The following is a 20,453-nucleotide window of genomic DNA, read 5'->3' on the forward strand; positions in this document are numbered from 1 at the left end:
TCCATATTTAACATTAGAATGCATACAAGCAGCAGTGTGCTTCAGTTGGAAATGAACACTTATAACAGCAGACAAGCAGTTGCTGGATTCAGTGTGCCCCCAGCCTAATACTCCTATACTCAGCAATAACCAGTTTACTAACACTGTCCCATCCTACTGCAAACTCCAGAGGAGGAGCAGTTGTCTTGAATCTGACAGCAACCCTGCAGGCCTCCTAGAGGACTAATGACTAAACGACAGTTGTTTCCTCTTTCAAGATGTAGTATACTAGCTTATTTATCATGTAGGGGAAGTCACTTACAAGCGACAATCTGGCTGGTCATCTGAAGAATAGATATCTGGAATTCTTCAACTGTACAAAAACAAAATGGCAGTCTACTACTTCTTTCCAATCTTTAATTATGATTTATTATATATTTATTAATTACTCCCCTCAAAAAGTTAACTGTAACTTAATAATTGAATGTTAACTATCTATTGGCCACTGAAGGACACTCATGTCGACCGCCCCTCTCTCCTGGTTGGTTCATCCTAAGCTTTCTGAAAGGCCTGGGTATTGGCAGCACAGCATCTCATAAACCTTTCTTTGATAAGTACATTCAGTTTCTGACATATTACCCTACTTGATCATTTTCAGATCTTTTATGACAATTTGATTTGTCTTTCCATGGTGCTCTTAATGTACACTTTCTCAAAATGCATCGCAGTGTTGCACGATATTCCAATACATACCTGAACCCAGCATTGTGATACCAACCCCACAACTGCCTACTAACTTTGTTGAAAATTTTACTAATGTTTCAAAAGATATTACAGTGATTTACAATAATATATAATACCAAAGCATGGCAGTAAGGCTACACATAAATGCATTGGTGTTCTTAACTCTAGTACTTCTTGACTCATTGGTGTTCCTAATAATCAAATTGTAAGGTCATGGTCTGAAAGGTCATGCAAGGTCCCTACATCTATTGTGCCAAACCATAACACCACAGAATCGAATTCCGACTCCTGTTTCATTTCAAATGTTCACTTCCATCTTTCTCACTTTCTTTGAAGCCTAGAAATATTAACTCAGACGGCCATGGCATACCACTTCTCATCTATATAAAGCCAGTAGTTTGTATGGGCTTATATCTTTACTTAACAAAGATATACCAAAGCGCAATAGGACAAAGTTGCCCACTGGAGAACGTTTAACAGCTTCTGTAAGGTTTCCAAAAAGTGCACCATAGAGACAGGCAGACAATCAAGTGAAATAATTTCCTTTTCCCTGATGTGTGCGCAATATATCACTGCCTATCCATCACATTCCAATGTTTCCCTATCAGCTCAGAGCATTATCCAATGTTGCCACAACAATGGGGAGTAACAGAGCTCCACTGGCCATTGATTTTCATGGATTCATGCTTGTAAAATGTTGAATACCTGTATATACTATATATGTTTTTTCCTGGTCTGCAATGGTTTTTCCTGTAGGTTTACTCTTCTCCGCAGATTGCAATGTTATCACTGAACATCAATGCAATGTTCATGGAATTACTGAACTCATTTTTCTTTCCTTCACTCAATTCAGCTTGTTCCATGGCCCACATGGAAAGAAACAAGCATTGCTGTACTTACTGTACATGGTTTTGAAAAATCCCAATCACATAATTTTGGTTGGAGTAGCAGGGAGACACTAGACCAGGGGTCAGGAACCTGTGGCTCCGGAGACACATTTGGCTCCTTTACTGCTCATTGTTGGCTCACGTGCAAATTTAGAATTGGTACAATTTACAATTAGGAGCCTATACAAAACCACTGATAACATCGGATTGAATAAATATACTGACACCAACTGGACAAAGTCTAAGGGTTTTGTTTGTAATGCAACCATCTATCAGCCTGTGCGACTCGAGCACCATGGACAGCTTCTTATTTTCTTTTATTTTTTAAATGATTGTTAATTTTGTTCTTCTGTCAGTAGGCTCCATACAAGGCTCAGCCCCAACTAAGCCAACAACAAAAGATTTAGTGAAAGTTAGTAAATAAAGTCAAGTGGTACTATTCAGGAATACAATTGCCACAAGAAAGAAAAAAATGCAGACATTTCAAAAAAGAATGGACAGCCTCTTACACAGTTATAGCTAATGCAATACCAAGAGACATTTGTATTAGGACCAAAATAATTTTGCAAAGTTTGCAAAGATCAACTGCTTCGAATTGGCTTATTAAGCCCATAGCTAGCTAGCACTGGATTACTGCTGTCGGCCCTGTCTAGCTAGGTAGCTGAGATACATCAGAGAGCAGAGCTGAAGAGCACCCATTCGGCCAACCCCAGTTGTGTCAAACCCAGCTGCTCATTAACTACAACAGTGATACACCACCAGTATATTTTTGACATTTGTCGCCTCTTATCAGTCTCATCTCTGAGGTAGACGAGTCCAACTACAGGTGGGAGGTCAACCAGCTGTAGTCGGATTCGTCTACCTCAGAGATGAGACTGATAAGAGGCGAAACCAAAACAGGGCCAAACTGTAGCGCGTCATCCGATCTGCCGAGAAGGTGATCGGCTGCAACCTGCCCCCTCTCCTGGTCATGTACAACTCCAGGATCCTGAAGCGGGCCAAGAAGATTGTGGCAGAACCCTCCCATCCCAGCCATAATCCACTCCCCTCAGGCAGGATACATGCGGCCCATCAGGACCGCAACTGCACACCACGGAGGCAGCTTCTTCCCCAAGGCCATCAGCCTCTTCAACAAGGCTTGTGTCCCCCTCCTTTTTTGCACTAGCATTTTGTACTTGCTCTTTGCACTGTCCGGTTCCGGCCCCTCACCCTGTCCAATGTTCTCTCAATGTTATGCACCATGACCGAAAGCAAATTCCTAGTACATTGAAAAACTGCATGGCAATAAACAAATTCTGATTCTGATTAAGTATAGGTACCCTAATGTCACTGCTGATGACACGCAATCATGGTAGGAGGTCTGCGCTCTCGTGCGAGTTAGGGTTCGTATCCACTGGGCCAACTCCTTGCCCAACTGTTAACACGGTTCTATATATATACAAGTTATAGCAACAACTTTTAAAGTGGCTTCAAAAATTATCACTGTCTCCAGTTTTGTTTACATTTTGCAATTTATGTAGCCAATCCGGTTTCCACAACTTTGTAATGAGTGTGTGAACTCAGGAGGCGGAATATTAAGCCTCCGTTTCGCCATTCAACACTTCCGTTTTCTGCTGAAGGGCCGCAAGTTCACAGTATTTGTGGACCACAAACTCAAACTCACCACGCCTAGCAGAAGACCTGGTCTGACAGTCCGAGGGCCTGAAGACTGCTGTAGATCAGAGAGTGATAGAGTAGGGAACCTGGGTCATTTATAGTTGTAGATCAGAGAGTGATAGAGTAGGGAACCTGGGTCATTTATAGTTGTAGATCAGAGAGTGATAGAGTAGGGAACCTGGGTCATTTATAGCTGTAGATCAGAGAGTGATAGAGTAGGGAACCTGGGTCATTTATAGTTGTAGATCAGAGAGTGATAGAGTAGGGAACCTGGGTCATTTATAGTTGTAGATCAGAGAGTGATAGAGTAGGGAACCTGGGTCATTTATAGTTGTAGATCAGAGAGTGATAGAGTAGGGAACCTGGGTCATTTATAGTTGGCTGTAGTCAAACAGGGGCTAAGTGATCTGATCTGCTCTTGCGTTGCCGACACTCTTGCTGTAGGGGTCAGGGTGATCGTTACCCTTTTCTAGACTCTTAGGAGCTCCACTATTGCCTAACATTCTCGCATGTGGTGTGTTAGTGTATTCTCGTTGTATCTAGGCAGTGGACTGTGACCGTTGGTTGCGCCCATGGGTGATTCATGCTTACCTGCACAAGGTTACTACAGTAGTGTTTCGCCTTCCTCATGACATGACTGATTCGTAACGGCTGGCATTCACTGTGACAATACAGTGCCAGTTTTGTTTGTTTTTGTCCATGCTCACTTTCTTTGGTTATGTCTCAGCCTACCCAAGAGACCATTGTGCATTGTGCAATACCACACACCTCCCAAAATAGAATAACAGGGGTGAGTTTAGCCCCCACAAAACGCAGCAAAATGTTTATTGAGACGGAAATGGAAAGTGGTGTGTTGGAACACTGCTGATTGGGTAACACAGAGAAAACATACTATTCAACCTGGAAACTAGCAAAATGGTGTACACCATTTTCAGATTGAACTCACGACCCCAGATGTAACTGGCGTTCTATGAGGGAGGCCGAGCCCCTTAGTGTTAAAGGTGCTGTATGCAGTTCGGCTCAGAAGCACTATTTGTTAGCTTATATATTTTTTGCAATTCTCATTACATCACGACTAGCCCGATATCAGACAAAAATTGTCAATTCGTCACACTCCGTTGAGAACATCTGTCTGACATTGCTTCCACTCTATCCGATTTCCATGGGGGTAGGAAATTCATGCATAGCCATGACAACCATAGACAACATAGTGACAACACGGAGCGAAGTGAAACAGTAGTGTAATTATGGTAGTAGACTACTCTATGAACAGGCACTTTGTTACTACTACCAACTACTACCAGTTGTCCTCTCAAGTAATGAGCTACCAGCTCTCGCTGCGGCACCAGCATACAACTAAAACTATTGGATGCTGCTGTTTTGCACTTAAAATGTATTTATTATTTATGTTATTTGACTTATGTATAGATCAAAGACAAAAAAATTAAAATGTCCACTCATTTTCTAGTGTCATCTCTTGATGCAGGTTGTTTTGGTTTTAAGACATCTCTACCTGCTTTTTCTGTTAAAGTGGAAATGTGTCTCTCTAAAAAGCTGAGCTGTAAAGGAGGAGGCAGTATGTCACATTGTCCTGATTGGCTGAGGCGAGTGTAGTAAATGCAGATATCCTGTTGGAGTAGTTGCCTCCGTTCTGGTTGCCTGTGTGGTGGAGCTCCGCCTCCCTCATAGAACGACGGTTACTGACCTCATGACCCCCATTCGGTGTTCCATAGTTCCCTGATATTGAACTTTAAACTTATCTGGCTACATCAGGAAGGAGCCGTCGATCAGTGTTGCCTGGTTAGTAAGCAAGTCTATTGATAACGTGGCTAGCTAGTTTGGCAATTTAATTAATGTTAGCAACACAGAATGCCACTAACAATCTTCCCCAGATCTCAAGTAGGCCATCAATGATTTTTTCAGCCGCCTCCGCTGAAGACTTGTAAATTACTTTAATAACTAAAAAAAAAAGCATCAAACTACAGTTTACTCTAGAACTCCAAATCATACATTTATCCCAGGGGTTACAAACCATTTGATATTAATTTAGATTAAGTAAATATCCATTACAGCATTAAGCATTAGAGTGACACATTAGCTATTAACCAAAATGTTTATTTCTAACAACTTGCCAAAGACACTGAATAAGGATTTTCCATGGGAGGGCGGAACTCCCACCTGTAATATAGCAGACAAACTTAAAATGTAATTTCTATCAATGGCACTTTTAACAGAAATTAAAATAAGCAAACTAGAATGGTTGTTCTTGTCTACAAGTCAAGATGTAGAACGTCTTCAGACAATTTTATATCATCACAATCCCTTGAACATCATATCCCAACCCCACTCTTGTTGCAAAGTCTGCAAATCTGTGTTCAGGGTTACCTAGAAAGACTGGGACCAAATTACTCAAAATTGTTTATTTCAAAAGCTCCGTTGGCTTCAGATTCTCATGTAAATCCAGTAGACATGTAAAATACAACCATTACAATACATTAGATTCAAAAAAGGTACCAAAAAGTACAGTAAAAATTACACTTCCATTTCTGGAAATGTGGACCAAAAAAAACAAAAAAAACAAAGAAAAAGAAAAGACTAAAATAAAAACGTGGAAAAGTGACATTTGCTTCCCCCGTTTATCAGATGGTCTGTACAAATGGTCTGTTGTCACAAAGTTGAGAGTGAGTGTGTGTTGGGTGTGAGTGTGTGTCTGTGTGCGCGCGCATGTGTAAAGTCCCGTATCATACTTCTGTCGTCTCGTCAGTCGCCATATCACCTCGGTCTCATGCTGAATCACTTGAGTCCTGGAGGGAGAAGGAGAGAGAGAGAGACAAGACGTTGTAGCAACACAGTTATATCCACACAACCCGCCACCACCAACCAACACCAAGCCAACACACAGCTAGGAGGGGATCAAGCATGCAAGAAGAGAAAGGGGGCTGGTTGGATTAGGAAGCCAATACTGCTGGTTAGATTGGTATGTAGATAGAGCATAGCATTATAGGTGTAAAGGGCAGATATTGGTTGAAGTCGCTGTGCAGCCTCAAAGCAGATAGTCTCCCATCTCCCACTGTAGAAAAACCCACTGGTTTGAACATGGTCCACCGCAACAGCAACCCTTAGTGATCTGTAGTGTAGTGGTTAGGGTGCATCCATGATGCCTATTTTGTGCTGATCATATCAATAGGACTTGGAAGTTGTGTAAAAAAACAAACTCCAAAACAGCACTATGGACTAAACAATATAACCAATTGATCAGAATTGATGAGTGGAAAAATTTGGTTCTAATCCACCACAATGGGCTTCCCCCCCCCCTCAGCCAGAATGGAGGCTACATCTTGGCATGGATCGAGTTAGCATCACTGCCACAGGTCTCTAAACAGCTACAAAGGCACCACAGTGTTACAAGGCACTAGAAACGCATACCTGCACTACATGTGATCAGTATGGCTTGTAGCTACTCTGGTGGCCTCCACGTCTTGGAGTTTTCCCATAGCTTGTATTTCCCTGGTCTGCGGGAATAGAGAGAGAGGACTGAGTGCTTCTGTGCAGAGACAAGTCAAACAGTCAGGTAGCCAGCTGGCCGGCCGGGTCTGTGCATACTCACTGTAGTCGTATCCACCCCCGTAGCCATAGTAACCGGAGGAGTAGTCGTAGTTGCCGTAGCCGCCGTAGTTGCCGTAGCCCTGCTGGCCGCCGTAGCCGTATCCTTGGTTGCCGTAGCCCTGGCTCCAGTAGTTGCTGTAACCTTGGTTCCAATTCTGAGTCTGGCCTGGAGGAGAGAGAGATACAGGTCAGTGACGGAGATGCCAGTCAATCTGGGCTGAAGGAGGGATAAAGATTTAGTGATGGAGAGACCAGTCAGTCGGTCCTGAAGAGGGGAGAGATACAGGTCAGTGATGGAGACACCAGTCAATGCTGATACACCATGTGGACCATCTATTAACAACCCTGGAAGATTCAGCTAAATGGGCTTAAAGAGATCTGAACAAAATAAAAGAAACATATTTAATAAACAATTCTCACAATTCTGAGGCTCTGCAAGTTCTTTGAGTGTTGCCACCATCAACTTAAGTTTACAAAACTGTAAAAAGAAAAAAACCCTTGGCTTGAAAATACATAAAACGAAGGTGCTCATTGCGAGGAGGGGTTATTGTCCATGCAAGCAAAAGAGTAGACCAAGGATTAGCCTACAAAAAAACTCCCAAGGCACTCAATCTACAGGGTACTGAGTTAAAAAGCCTTTAGTCTATTGGCTCTACCACATCAGATACAGTCAAAGGCCACATCCGGTTTCGAACCGAAAATCCCATTAATTCTTCCCATAGGAAATTTAAATAATCTACAAAATAAGGCCCGTGCTCAACACAGGCTTCTGAAAGTTTGACGTCTTTTTTTAAGGAGTCGACATGTAGCCTCCATTAGTGCCTAAAACATGACATGTAGGCCAGCTATCGGTGAAATGCATGATGGGATGCGTCGTGCTACTCACCCCCACGGCCACGGCCGCCCCGGCCGCTGTAGCCCCCCCGGCCTCCGTACTGCTGCTGCTGGTAAACCTCCTTGGGCTGGGCGATCTTCAGCTCACACTGGGGAAAACCAAAGGAGGAACACAACAGGCCAAACATGGGAGGTTTGAAGAAATTAACAATTTATAATCAATACTTCAAAAGAATTTCAGTTGTGTGTGGACTGCCATGTGAGTACAGTCTCTACCTTGCTGCCCTCAACAGTATGAAACTTCTTCTCCAGGCACTTCTTGACAGATGTCTCGTCTTTGTAGGTGATGAAGATGAAGCCCCTCCTCTTTTTGAATTTGGGGTCAACGGGAAGTTCTATGGTCTCGATCTACAGGCAGAAACAAAGACAGGCTCTAGAACACCAGAGAACGACAAGATTCTAAAACACTGGAGAACCACAGGTTCTAGAACATTATGTTATAACTCGTGAATCCTAGAGAACAGCAACAACGAACTTCACTGACTGACAGCAATCCTCAGGCAGGTGAGATGCGTGCTTGAGCCAGTTCCCATTTGGCCACAAAACCAGATTAGTTGGAGATTAAGTCAGAAGTAATTCAGTGCAATTAGCCTAAACACAGCCAATGGCTAATGGTTACGTTAAGGCATGTGAAATGAATGGTTAGGGTTAGTTTCACAAGCACAAATTTGTTTTTGTTTCACTCAGAGATGACCTGTAACTGGAAAGATGATAAGAATTCAGCTTCAGTCAGCTGTAATAAACTGATAGCGCTGATAAGATACTGTAAGGACAAGCAATGACAATAATTTTAATGTACCTGCACCTGTAGTTGTTACATAGGCAAATACACTTTCTATTATATTCACCCATTTACCACAGTATTTGGTAGTTCAGGCTCAAGTAGGTTTAGTTATGATATATGTACTAAGTGCAGGTACAGTTATATGCTAGATCAATCAGAAGGGCTAAAGTGACAGGATGGGAACTGTCTCAGCACCACAGATATACTAGCCCAGAGTTCTGCTTTTTCTATGTGATTGGCATGTCTTTTCAGTAGATGTAGGTGTCAAAGGAATGTCTGATTGCCAAATAAAGGTGAAGAAGCCAAACCTCTCCAAAGGCTCCGAAGTATTCTCTGATGGTGTCCTCTGAGGCTTCTGGGTTCAGGCCTCCTACGAAGATCTTCTTGGCAGGCTCCTTCTTCATGGCCATTGCCTTCTTAGGGTCTATCTGTCGGCCATCTAGTCTGTGTTCTTTCTGTTCAAGCACCTGCAAAGACAGATGAAAAAAAAAGGTGTTAATTTCCCAATCTAGACAAAATGAAATGTAAAAGGTAATATGAATATCCGACTTGCCCTGCCTGAGCGCACACACACACCTTATCTACGCTGGCAGCTTCTTTGAACAGAATAAAGCCAAATCCTCGTGACCGTCCTGTGTTGGAGTCCATCTTAATGGTGCAGTCTGCCACCTCCCCAAACTTGGAGAAGTAGTCTTTCAGGTCTTTTTTACTAGTGTCCCAGCTCAGCCCACCAACAAACATTTTCCTGCAGAGACAGATCATTGATTAGACTTGGGCGATGAGGGGGATCAATTTCACATTACCATCCTTGTATAGATGTATGGCCAGATGTAGCCCACCCTACTTATTATTCAGAAAGGCCAGGCTTAAACAATGCCAATACCTACAGAAAAGTAGCAAACCATTGACTTTTTTCAAACTGGTTGATATTATACTTCTACATCACATTACATGAAATATTTATCAATAAAATGTAGTGGTCCGTGTATGTTGGTAGCTAGTTATTATCTAGTTGGGTAGTTATTATCTAGTTGGGTAACGTTAACGTTATAGCATTGGTTTTGCTCACCCAGCGTCGTCCTCGCCTTTGCTTGCGTTTATCTGTCCACCCTCGCCTGCTCCATTTTGTGAGTCTCCCTCTCCAGCTCCTTCTGTCTCTCCCGTGGCCTCCTCCTCCTCCTCCTCCGCTAGTGCACCTCCATCTCCCTCGCCTTCTCCCTCCCCCTCTCCCGTGCAGCTCTCCTCGGCCTCCTGCTCCTGCTCCTCCGCCTCGGGCTCCGGCTGATCCGCTCCGTTCAGATCCTCCTCGCCCTCGTTTCCATTCTCGGAGGTCTCCATGAACTGATGCTCAGCGTCAGCCATGTTGGTCGCCTGCACACAAACAAAGGGACTCGAGTTTACCCAACTTAGCCATTTTGTACATTGCGATTCCTCGACAAACGTGAGCTTGAAGTTTCGTATTAAATTTCAAGTCGACCGCGTACACTGCGCAGTCAATTCATTATGCAGGCCCCATTTACCAGCTAACAAGCTAGCTAGCTTAGCATTTAGCTAACCAACCGGCTTCGGGGTTAAGAGCAAAGAGGAGAACTCCACAATATGTTAGCTAATTAGCTACATAACAAACTAGATAAGACTCCACAAACTAGCAACAGATGAAACACGGACACTGTTTTAACAACCATCACTGTGCGGTCGTTTTTGCGGCCTGCCTTTGAAAACGCGCCTTAGCTAACTGGCTAACTCCTGGACGCTATTTCAGTCAGATAACGGCAGCTAGCTGTATAACGAGTGACACCGATCATTGAATCATATAGTAAGCACAATCTGACGCATTTCTGTGGAAGGTAATTTAGTTATAAAATAGTGGCTTACTGTTTGAATTTAGATTACGGAGGCCGCTTATCAAGATGGATACTCTCCGATTCCGCTGCTAACTCGTGGCAAGTTTTATACCACCGGATGTTCACCGGCGATAGAACCCCAGTAATAAACGAGCCCGTAATAGGACGCTCACAGCAGACATAGCATTAAAGCCCTTCCCCCATTGGTTAGTGGCACAACATAGCTGCGACAGCTACCCTCCCCCCTTTCCGCATTTCGCCGATTTGAAACACTGTTGCAGCTTAAAGAAATTATGGAACAAAATACATATTGAAAGCTGCTGAATAAAAGCATAGCATTGACAACAACGATTGAAATAACATTTCCTTCAGATTGTTTATAAATAATATAATAAACAGTATATTTGTAATTTTTTGTTAATTTTTGATGCACTGTTGGTATTTTGTATTTGCACTGTTTTTGTACTGTTTTTGTTCAGACTGTTTATATATAAACAGTCTGAAGGAAATGTTATTTCAATCGTAAAACATATCTATCTACCGATAGATATGTTTATTATAATTAGAAAACTTATTTACAACAATTTTTACAACTATAGACTCAAGATTCAAGATCTGTTTATTGCCATATGTATATGGTTCACACATACTAGATATTTGACTAGGGTTAAGGCATGTTGTAGACAACACAGGACAGGGACAGGACAGTGCAAAACAGTATAAACACAGTGCAAATACAAAATACCTAAGAACAGTGCAACAAAAATCACTGCAATGTACACATTACGAAATACTGTGAAAAAAAAAAAAAAAGCAAATAAAAGGGTTAGGCACAATTGAAGTGTACGTACTATGTACAGAATGGGGTGTGGTGAGTGTAAGTACAGTGTGTGAGCAGAGTATAATGTGGTGCGTGAGCAGTGTTATGTACAGTGAGTGCAGTGTGTGTGCTGTTGTATTTGGAAACAATCAGAGGTTGTGTACAAGTGGTGCAGGAGGTATAGAGTCAGTGTGTGTGTGTTGGGGGGGGGGTAGTCGCGGGGGGACTCAAGCCTTGTTGATGAGTCTGATGGTCGTGGGAAAGAACCTTTTTTTGTGGCGAGTGGACCCGGTCCCGATGGACCGCAGTCTCCTGCCAGAGGGGAGTAGGTCAAAGTGGCCATGTCCAGGATGCGAGGGGTCAGCCGCAATCTAATTGGCCCGTTTTAAGGTCCTGGAGGTGTGCAGGTCCTGTAGGGAAGGCAGTCTACTGCCGATCACCACTCAGCGGAGCAGATGATGCGCTGCAGTCTGCCCTTGTCCTTGTCTGTTGCGGCTGAGAACCAGATGGTGATGGAGGAGGTGAGGATGGGCTCGATGATGGAGGTGTAGAGGAGGACCATCATTGCCTTTAGCATGTTGAATTTCTTCAACTGCCTCAGGAAGTACATCCTCTGCTGTGCTTTTTTTTGTGAGGGAGCTGATGTACAGCTCTCACTTGAGGTCCCAGGAGATGGTGGTGCCCAGTCAACAGTGGACACTGGGGTGTCATTCAGTGTGATGGGGGGGGGGGGGGGGGGGTTGGATTCGTTCTTAAGTCTACAATCATCTCTACTGTCTTGAGAGCATTGAGTTCCAGATTGTTTTAGCTGCACCAGGACAGCAGCTGGTCGATCTTCCACCTGTAGGCAGACTCGTCGCCCTCGGAGATGAGACCAATGAGGGTGGTGTCGTCTGCAAACTTCAGGAGCTTAACAGACTGGTGGCTGGAGGTGCAGTTGTTCATGTACTGGGAGAAGAATGGAGGGGAAAGAACACAGCCTTGGGGGGAGCCTGTGCTGATGGTCCTGGAGTCAGAGACATGCTTGCCCAGTTTCACATGCTGCTTCCTGTCAGACAGGAAGTCTGTGATCCACCTGCAGGTCAGGTCGGGCACACACATCTGGGAGAGCACGCCCTCTAGAATGAGTGGGAGCATGGTGTGGAACGCCAAGCTGAAATCCACAAACAGGATCCTGGCATAGGTGCCTGTGGACTCCAGGTGCTGGAGGAATGAAGTGGAGGGCCATGTTAACTGCGTAGTCCACTGACCTGTTGACTATTGTAGGCAAACTGCAGAGGGTCCAGGAGAGGGTCTGTGATGGATTTGAGATGCCACAGACCAAGGCGCTCAAAAACCTTCATTGCTATAGGGGTCAGGACGACGGGTCTGTAGTTGTTGAGTCCAGTGGTCCTTGCTTTCTTGGGGATGGGGATCATGGTGGAGGTCTTGAAGCAGGCTGGAACATGGCAAGTCTCTAGTGAGGTGTTGAATATGTCAGTGTACACCGGGGACAGATGATCAGCACAGTACATCAGCATCGAGGGGGAGCCATAGTCCCGTCCGGCTGCTTTCCAGGGGTTCTGTCTCTGGCGGTTAACGTCCTTATCTAGGATGGTGAGAGGCTGTGTTGGAGTGGGGGGTGGGGCGGCTGTGGAGAGGTCTGGACCCCTGCTGGGGGGGGAGAAGGGGGGGGGGGGGGGGGGTCTGGATTGATGAAGCTGTTGTGTGCGGGGGGCGGAGAGGACCCATTGTTTTTCAAACCGGTAACTCGTTCAGGTAGTTGGCTAGATGTGAGTCATCAGTGGCCTGGGGGGATCTTGGTTTGTAGCTTGTGATCTGTCTGAGGCCTTTCCAGACAGAGGATGCATTTCCATCTGAGAATTTGTGTTGGTGTTTCTCAGAATAGCGTCGTTTAACCTCCTTGACTGCCTTGCTAAACCTGTACTTGACCTCTTTGAACCGCTCCTTATCCCCATTCCTACATGCTTCCTCTTTCTCCAACCTTAACTTCCTGAGTCTGGCTGTGAACCAGGACTTGTCATTGTTCTATTTGATCTTGGTGCGGATTGGAATGCATTTACTCTCGACAAAGCTGATGTGTGATGACACAGTGTTCAATTCAATGTAGTCCTGATCATGGCCAGCCTGTTCTAGCCATGCATGTGATTTCTCCTTAGCTTCATTAGTCCACCTCTTGTATGTACTGATGACTGGCTTGGAGAGCTTCAGTTTCTGCCTGTATTCAGGGATCAAGTGGACGATGGCGTGGTCAGAGTGGCCCAGCGCAGCATGGGAGACGGCATGGTAAGTGTTGGTAAGTGTGTTGTAACAGTGGTCCAGATTGTTCTCCTCACTGGTTGGTCTGCTGATGGTATTTGGGGAGTTCATGGCTGAGATTAGCTCTGTAGAAGTCACCTAGGACAATAACAAAGGCATCCGGGTACTAACGCTCTACACGCCGGATCTGGTCAGGGAGCATGCATTGTGCCTCTTGCACTGCAGCATGGGGTGGAATATACACACTAGCCAAAACGAAGGATGTGTACTCACGGGGGGGGGGGGGGGGGGGGGGGGGGGGATTCCAGCACAGGAGAACTGTGGTGCTGTATCACTGTCACATCCCTACACCACACATTATTCATTTATTTGTATTATTATTTAGTTATTTCGCTCACAAAAACCACCAATGATTGTCTTAATGCATTTAGATTTATGAATAATTTACTTAAAATAAAGTATTCTACAGAAATACAGTTTTCCTCTCCATTATGATTCAAAGTAATATAAAAAGAAATGGAGAGTATCATATATATCCAGCACAGGTACTGTACAGGTACATTGGAATTCTTGTTAGCGCTTGTCCTTACAATATCTTATCAGCGCTTATCAGTTCCCCTTTCCAGTCCTAGGTACGCAGCTAGACATTACAGCCTATAATTAGCCTATCATTTCTGGTAAAATAGGAGAGAGAAAAGATCTTAACATGGTAGCTATTCACACCAGAAAGTATTGGGAAAAAGTCATCCCTAGTTTCTTCATCACAGAATATTCAACTATTGTAATCAAAGTTGTACCTTTGTCTAAGGAGTTCTCCTGATGATCTAACAGTATTGAAGTCCTATAATTGATAATTTCTTGACTCTTTCTAAAGGACAATTTACAAAGCGCACCGTGCCTGTACGGCTAGTATGATGAACACAACTAGAGTTACATAACACCTTTTTACACTTTTCATCTGATCCAAACCTCTAGTAATGTCTCTGAACAGCTGCAGACCAGCACATGTGATATCCAACAACTACAGTACAGTGGATGCATCAGCAGGCCAGTAGTACAGCTCGCCTGAGCTTGGCATGACTTATCCCAGTGGTATGGCTAGGCTGGGGATTCACTCTGTGGACAGCTACATGCATGTCTCTGATGTACTAGGCTTTGTGTGTGTGTGTGTGTGTGTGTGTGTGTGTGTGTGCTGGAATGCAGAGAGGAAGACGCTGACATGGACTTTACTGCTCTTGAACTTAGTCATGAATCTCCTGTTTGAAGGTCATTTGGATTGTGTGTTGAGTCCCCTGCTATTTAGGCTGCCTTCTTTCTAGTCAGGGTGACCACTGCTGCCCACAGAGCCTGGCCCAAAACTGACCACCTTCCTGAGCCTCGCTGACTGCCGAAAGTCCCCTCATACCAGGCTAGGAACCAGGATGCTTTCTACATGGCATGGGAGGCAGCAGTGCAGCAGGGCTCCTCACACTGGTGGTACCTTTTGCAGATGCTCTCTGGCCCAGTCCCAATGTCCCCCCTAAACCCTCAAGCCCTGAGCCCTCACAGACTTATTGACGTCACCTGGTAAAGTGGTTGAGTGCGAGAGGCTGCAAGGGCTCGAATTGGTATAAAAAGGAATGGGACAGCACTTGCAACATCACATTACATTGACATGAAAACACATTTCTTACTATTGTGGGTGCGGGGCTTTTTATCAATTTTTCAATTTTACATGTTTTTCTTGTAGGCCTTCATGTAAATTAATTTTGGGCTGAGTCAAATCCCCTTTACATTATCCGAACTCTGTATTACCCTCAAAACATGTCTGTTCAACTTGTTGAAATCATTTCATTTTGTGGTGATATGCGAACTACATTACTGCCTGTGATTCTTGTTTGTGATGAATCCAAAAGTATTTACTTAAGAATGATAATATATTATGTAGGCTATACACATTCCTGCACCTCACAACTCTTTCCATATTCATATTGGAAATCTCAATTCAAAGAACACTGCACCTAAATGGGTGATTAATGTCATAGGCTACTGCTTTTAACTGGGAAATCATATGATTTAGAGCAACAGAAATTAATGTAATTTATAACCATAGCCTACATATTTTTACACAAATCACATTATACAAACCCATGGGGTTAATAACCCATACTTAAAAATAATGAAACCAAAATAATTATAAGGCTACTTGTGTAGATAAGCAAGTCCAGCTGAAAACATGAAAACATTTTTTTTTTTTTGTAACGTGAACATTAGGGTTGGTTGATCTGTGCTTGTTTATTGGCTGTTCTTCAGGTAACCCCGTGTTTCACGTCACAACGATATGAACTGTGGGTAATTCCCTTAGGCGAAGTGAAGAAGCGGGGCCATAAAGGGCTCAAAATGTCTGCCAGAGAGCCCTCATGCACTTGCCGATTTGACATTGGGACACCCCTAAGCCCTCGCGGGAGCGCGCCCTTAAGTCTGTGAGACTGCAAGGGTGGACATTGGGACTGGGCCTGTGTCTATCTGAATGCATGCCAGTCCCATTCAGGTTTAGCAACAGGAACAGAAGGGGAAGGGGTTGTGTTCTGCACCTTCTGGTTGGAACAGGCCTTAAGAGCACTTCAGGAGTTAGCATCATTGCTGTGGTAACCGCTAGATTGATACGCCAGGCAAGGGCAAGTCTAGGCATGACCAGGTCTCCACACACGCATGGTCACCGTGGAAACTAGTGTTGTAGACCTGAGGTGGACATCAACACACCAGTTAAGAACCTCCGAGACGACAACGGCAGCAGGACACTCAGTTCTGCTGGAAGAAATATAGACCTTCCGTCTGTTTGAATAGTGACTACAGGGGTAGAAATCCATCATATTATACACTCTCAATCAGGTAGGTACGTTGAATCTTAAATGTTCCTTTTACTCTGCCATTTCAGCCTGAACCAAAACTGTACTAAGCTTCCATTTACATTCTCCAGCTACTATGGCGGACGGTACACCAGGCCAGGACTTAGTGAGAGGTAAGAAGAATCTTTGGGAGACAAGGACATGCTGTGCCCTGGACATCTCTAGTAGCACGTTTGGTTTGTCATGATGGGGGTTTGAGAGTGATTCTGTAATTTTCTGTGTCTAGCCATGTCTTGGTAGAGCAGCCAGGAGTTTCTGCACCTTTTCTTGTGTCTATGCTACATCTTCTGTCTCCACTCTGCCTACACACAGGTGATCTCACAGAGCGTGCATGGGGTCCATCATTTTGGGGTTGATGTTCAGGCAGTGTTGTTAGCTGATTGTTTCAAACCAAGTCACCAATCACTAACCATACTGCCAGCACAACTGCTCACAAACACAACCGTCTGGAAACAGGAGAGGCTGCAGCTGGAGAAAGCACACCCACACCTCGCTATAAATCAAACAGAAAACCAATTTCTTAAAAACAATTGATCCATTTTATTCAGATATTTTATACTTAGCAATTGTAGTTTTAAGCAATTTTAGTTAAGACAACATAAAAGTTTAAAACATTTTACTTCCATCAGCTTTAAAAAATGCTTAGTTAAATGAGCATTATTTTAATTATTTCATAAATAATGTTAACTTTAACCTTCTTACTGAGACAGTTAATATAGCATATATGGGTTCTAAGTCCTATTCCTAGACTCTAGTCCTTGGTTCTTTAACAGCAGTTCCCTAGGAGCGGGTCAGGTCCCTAGGAGCGGGTCTTGCTGACCCAGTGGTACTTGTCAATACGGGGCCCAGTGAAGGAGAAGGATGGCCGGTAGGGTTTGTAGCCCTTCTGGGAAGGGAACTGGGAGAACTGGCTCCCGGGGGGGACTTGAGGCGTGAACCCCTCCCCAGAGAAAGCCTTCCTTTTGGGGTATGCCGGCCAGGACTGGGGGGCAGCTGGAGCAAACTCACTGATCTGAGGCAGAGGAGATGGGATTGCCAAAAGGTTGAAATCACAGCAACTACACTTGATACAACTACACTTGATACAACTACACTTGATACAAAACCATCATTTTATGACACTCATGCCAATAAACCTTATGGAACATATAGTAGTGACTGCATTAAGGTGCCGGTACCTGGTAGACACTGTTGGGGTTGCTCACTGTAGGAATGGTTTTGGGCTCTGGGTTAGGGGTTGGGCCTGGGACAGGGCAGGGAGCCGATAGGCTGCTGCAGCTGCTACTCATGCTGGTGTCCCCACCCTCCTCATCAGACGATGCCCCTGATTGAATCTCCAAGCTGGCTCGTTCCACAGCATTTTGTATGCGGCGGGAAAACTCCCCATCCCCACGTCGAAAGCCTTCCAGCTGCATCACACAGAAGGATGCACTGCGCTCGCCATACCTGCACAGGAAACAGGAAATGCATTACACCAATGTTTTCACCTAAGAAAACCCTGTAGTTCTCAGTAGTATAACCTTTCGCCAGAATTTGTAAGATGCTGTTCATATACTGGAGGTTCACACTGCACCCAGTGAAATGTTCCAAACTGAAACCAAAAGTTCTGAATGCTCAAGCCCTGAATCTCATGTTTTAGAACCGTGTACTAGTGCTCAAGCCTAGAATCTCATGTTTTAGAATCTTGTACTAGTGCCTCACCTGCAGGACACCTCTCCTGGGTCCACCCAGACGGTCAGCTCTGATGGAAGGCCCAGGTCCTCATACCTGACAGCACCCCGCGTACACGCCTTCTCCAACACAGGGTCTCTCAGCTGGAGCCGGTTCATACGCATGCACCTGAACACGGACACACACACTGACTAAGCTGGGCATGTGCGTGTGTATATACTGACCTGTGTGTGTGTGTGTGTGTACACACTGACCTGTAGCCCTGGCCTTTGCTGGGCTTCTCTGGGTACCAGTGGTTCTTGTAGTTCTCAAAGAGAGCAGAGGTGAGGGCAGCAGCGAAGCGGTCTCGGCTCTCGTTGTCCAAGCAGCCATGTCTCTTAGCCAGCCGTGCTACAAAGAACACCGTAGCAGCGATCTCCTCCTTCATAGCTACAAGCTAACCTTAACACTACCTAACTGAATACAAGCACCTTAACCTCAAATGTTACCTCAGAAAACACTGTTGTTCCTTTAACAGCATGAACTGAATTCAGCTTTAGTAGACAATCAAACTTCTACACTAACAATACACATCAATCCACTCCAGCAAACAAATTTGCTCTTGAACTCCAATAATTAGCTTGAGCGTCAGCTGTTCCACCCACCTGTACAAAAGTAGATGCTAAAAAAACCTCATAACAACTCGCCTCCCTGGTAACTCCAGAGAAATGTCATCAATTATGCACAGCCTCCCAGCAACATTCACAAGCCTTTTCAGGGGCACTCCAAAGCCACACACCTGCACCTGGTTGCTTTAATTAATCAGCTGTGCGCGTGTGTGCGTGCGCGTGTGTGTGAGAGAGAAAGACCGAGATCAAGAAAGGTGGGGTGGAGGGCGTATTTAGAGGAGGGAAGCATGGTGTGTGTAAATGGTAAATGGACTGCACTTATAGTATATTTAAGCAATAAACCACTCGAGGCCGTATGTTATAGTGATTTTATAACAGCTAGGGGGCGTTGTTACGCACGACGCGAAGCGGTCATCCATGACCGGGCTTTCGGGGCGGTGGCCGCAAGGCTCTGGAACGCACTCCCCCAGGACTTGAGAGCCTCTGCCTCAGAAAATACTTTTTAAAAACTGTTGAAAACACACCTGTTCAGACAGGCTTTTGGCTGCTAGTAGCTCTGATTGCTGAGTTTGGTATTAACTGTAATTTCTATGTTGTTGTGGTTCTCTTTACCTGTGTATTAATCTCTTACTGCACTGCACTTTGTATTGCATCGCACTTCCCTACTAGCACAGTACGTAAAGCCAACGGGACACATTGGTCGTAGTTTGGTATATTTGCGACGGTACAAACAGTGGACCTAGCTGACACGTGCCTATACCGTCGTAAAATGACCAAAATAACCGCCCTCAGGGAGACTGTACGGCAACGTAGCCGTTACTGCTGCTGAAATCCGTAACTACGATGTAATTAAATGACGTGACAATGCTGTTACATTACAGTCCCACTCTGACTTTATTGGAAATGTACATTTGTCACAGTGGGTCAGAACATTTGTAAATTACTTAGGTTTTAAAATACATTTTGAAGTCATACAGTTACAGAATTGTAATAATGAGGAGCAATCCTGCATGTCTGTTTTGTGTGTAATTTCTAATTTACAGTTAATATTAACACTAAAGATTTGCAGTGCAGGCCTAATAAAAATAATTATAAAAAATATGCCCACGAATAAAGTCCTAATGTTGCAACCTAAATGTATATTGGAACATGTTGACAGAATTAGATTATTGAATAGAGAATAGAGAATATTATTTAAAAAAGAAAAGGGCAGGAGTTCTGGGGAGCCTGTACGCCCTATGCCTATAGCGGCATATCTCAATAAAGACCTTTTAACTTTTGGCAGTTGCTTTATTTTGAGAGAATATTATTATAATATTAACGCCAAATCCAGGATACTCGTGAAGGCTCCTGCGTTGTTATGAACGGTACAGCAATGCACTTCTTATTTACTCTGAGGGAATAAAACTTTAATATAGGCCTTATTGGAATAATTATGATGAAATATAGCTATGATAAACCGAGTAAAATATAATCTATTAAATAACTTAGAGTTCAGGAATTAGGCCAGTGTGCCTAGGTGGAATCCTCAAAAATGGAAAAGGTCTCAAAAGGTCACGGTTACGGCTATACTATCAAATCTAGCCAACTGCACTAGTGTGAGATTCTCTAAAGCAGCTTTGTCCAGTGAGGTGGAGATTGTGGTGTTGTGTGTTGGAGCAAGCAGCAGGGGGCAGCAGGGAGATGCTGTTCTCTAGTTATTGGTGCAGTACCCCCCCTCTGTAACTCATCTAGAGAGAATCCCGATCTGTATTCCAGGCCGGTCGGTGCTCATGGCCCAACAGTTTCCGTTTCCAGACAAGTAAGTAACAAG

At 44.3% G+C, this 20,453-nt stretch overlaps 2 protein-coding genes across 3 annotated transcripts; both read right to left on the bottom strand.

Annotated features, from left to right (window-relative positions):
• Positions 1-5,365: 5,365 nt before the first annotated feature.
• LOC311318296 (heterogeneous nuclear ribonucleoprotein A/B-like) lies at positions 5,366-10,528 on the bottom strand. 2 transcript variants are annotated; one of them, XM_084449585.1, is made up of 9 exons: positions 10,426-10,528; positions 9,620-9,921; positions 9,127-9,295; positions 8,859-9,017; positions 7,983-8,114; positions 7,759-7,855; positions 6,874-7,038; positions 6,693-6,778; positions 5,366-6,070 (listed from the first exon to the last, which is right to left on the bottom strand). In XM_084449585.1, exons 2-8 carry the CDS (start codon positions 9,910-9,912, stop codon positions 6,708-6,710), a joined length of 1,086 nt encoding a protein of 361 aa, XP_084305711.1. In that variant the 5' UTR covers positions 9,913-9,921; positions 10,426-10,528; the 3' UTR covers positions 5,366-6,070; positions 6,693-6,707. The 2 variants fall into 2 exon arrangements, with proteins under 2 accessions (XP_084305711.1, XP_084305712.1); XM_084449586.1 differs by lacking the exon at positions 6,693-6,778.
• A 6,632-nt stretch (positions 10,529-17,160) lies between these two features.
• On the bottom strand, positions 17,161-18,459 carry btg4 (B-cell translocation gene 4; the record flags this gene model as incomplete). The annotated part of the gene is made up of 4 exons (XM_084450094.1): positions 17,161-17,373; positions 17,540-17,807; positions 18,063-18,200; positions 18,287-18,459. The coding sequence occupies 4 exons, from the start codon at positions 18,457-18,459 to the stop codon at positions 17,161-17,163; spliced, it is 792 nt and encodes a 263-aa protein (XP_084306220.1).
• Positions 18,460-20,453: the final 1,994 nt, after the last annotated feature.

This window comes from Borostomias antarcticus, assembly GCF_949987555.1.
Source record: "Borostomias antarcticus genome assembly, chromosome: 15".
In the NCBI taxonomy this organism is placed as follows: domain Eukaryota; kingdom Metazoa; phylum Chordata; class Actinopteri; order Stomiiformes; family Stomiidae; genus Borostomias; species Borostomias antarcticus.

Excerpts from the sequence above, each read along its gene's own strand:
- LOC311318296 (XM_084449585.1), bottom strand. The coding sequence starts at position 9,912 with ATGGCTGACGCTGAGCATCAGTTCATGGAGACCTCCGAGAATGGAAAC. Across the intron at positions 9,018-9,126 it reads AAGCTGCCAGCGTAGATAAG|GTGCTTGAACAGAAAGAACA; the intron begins GTGTGTGTGTGC and ends CTGTCTTTGCAG. Across the intron at positions 7,039-7,758 it reads GGGCGGCCGTGGCCGTGGGG|GCCAGACTCAGAATTGGAAC; the intron begins GTGAGTAGCACG and ends TCTCTCCTCCAG.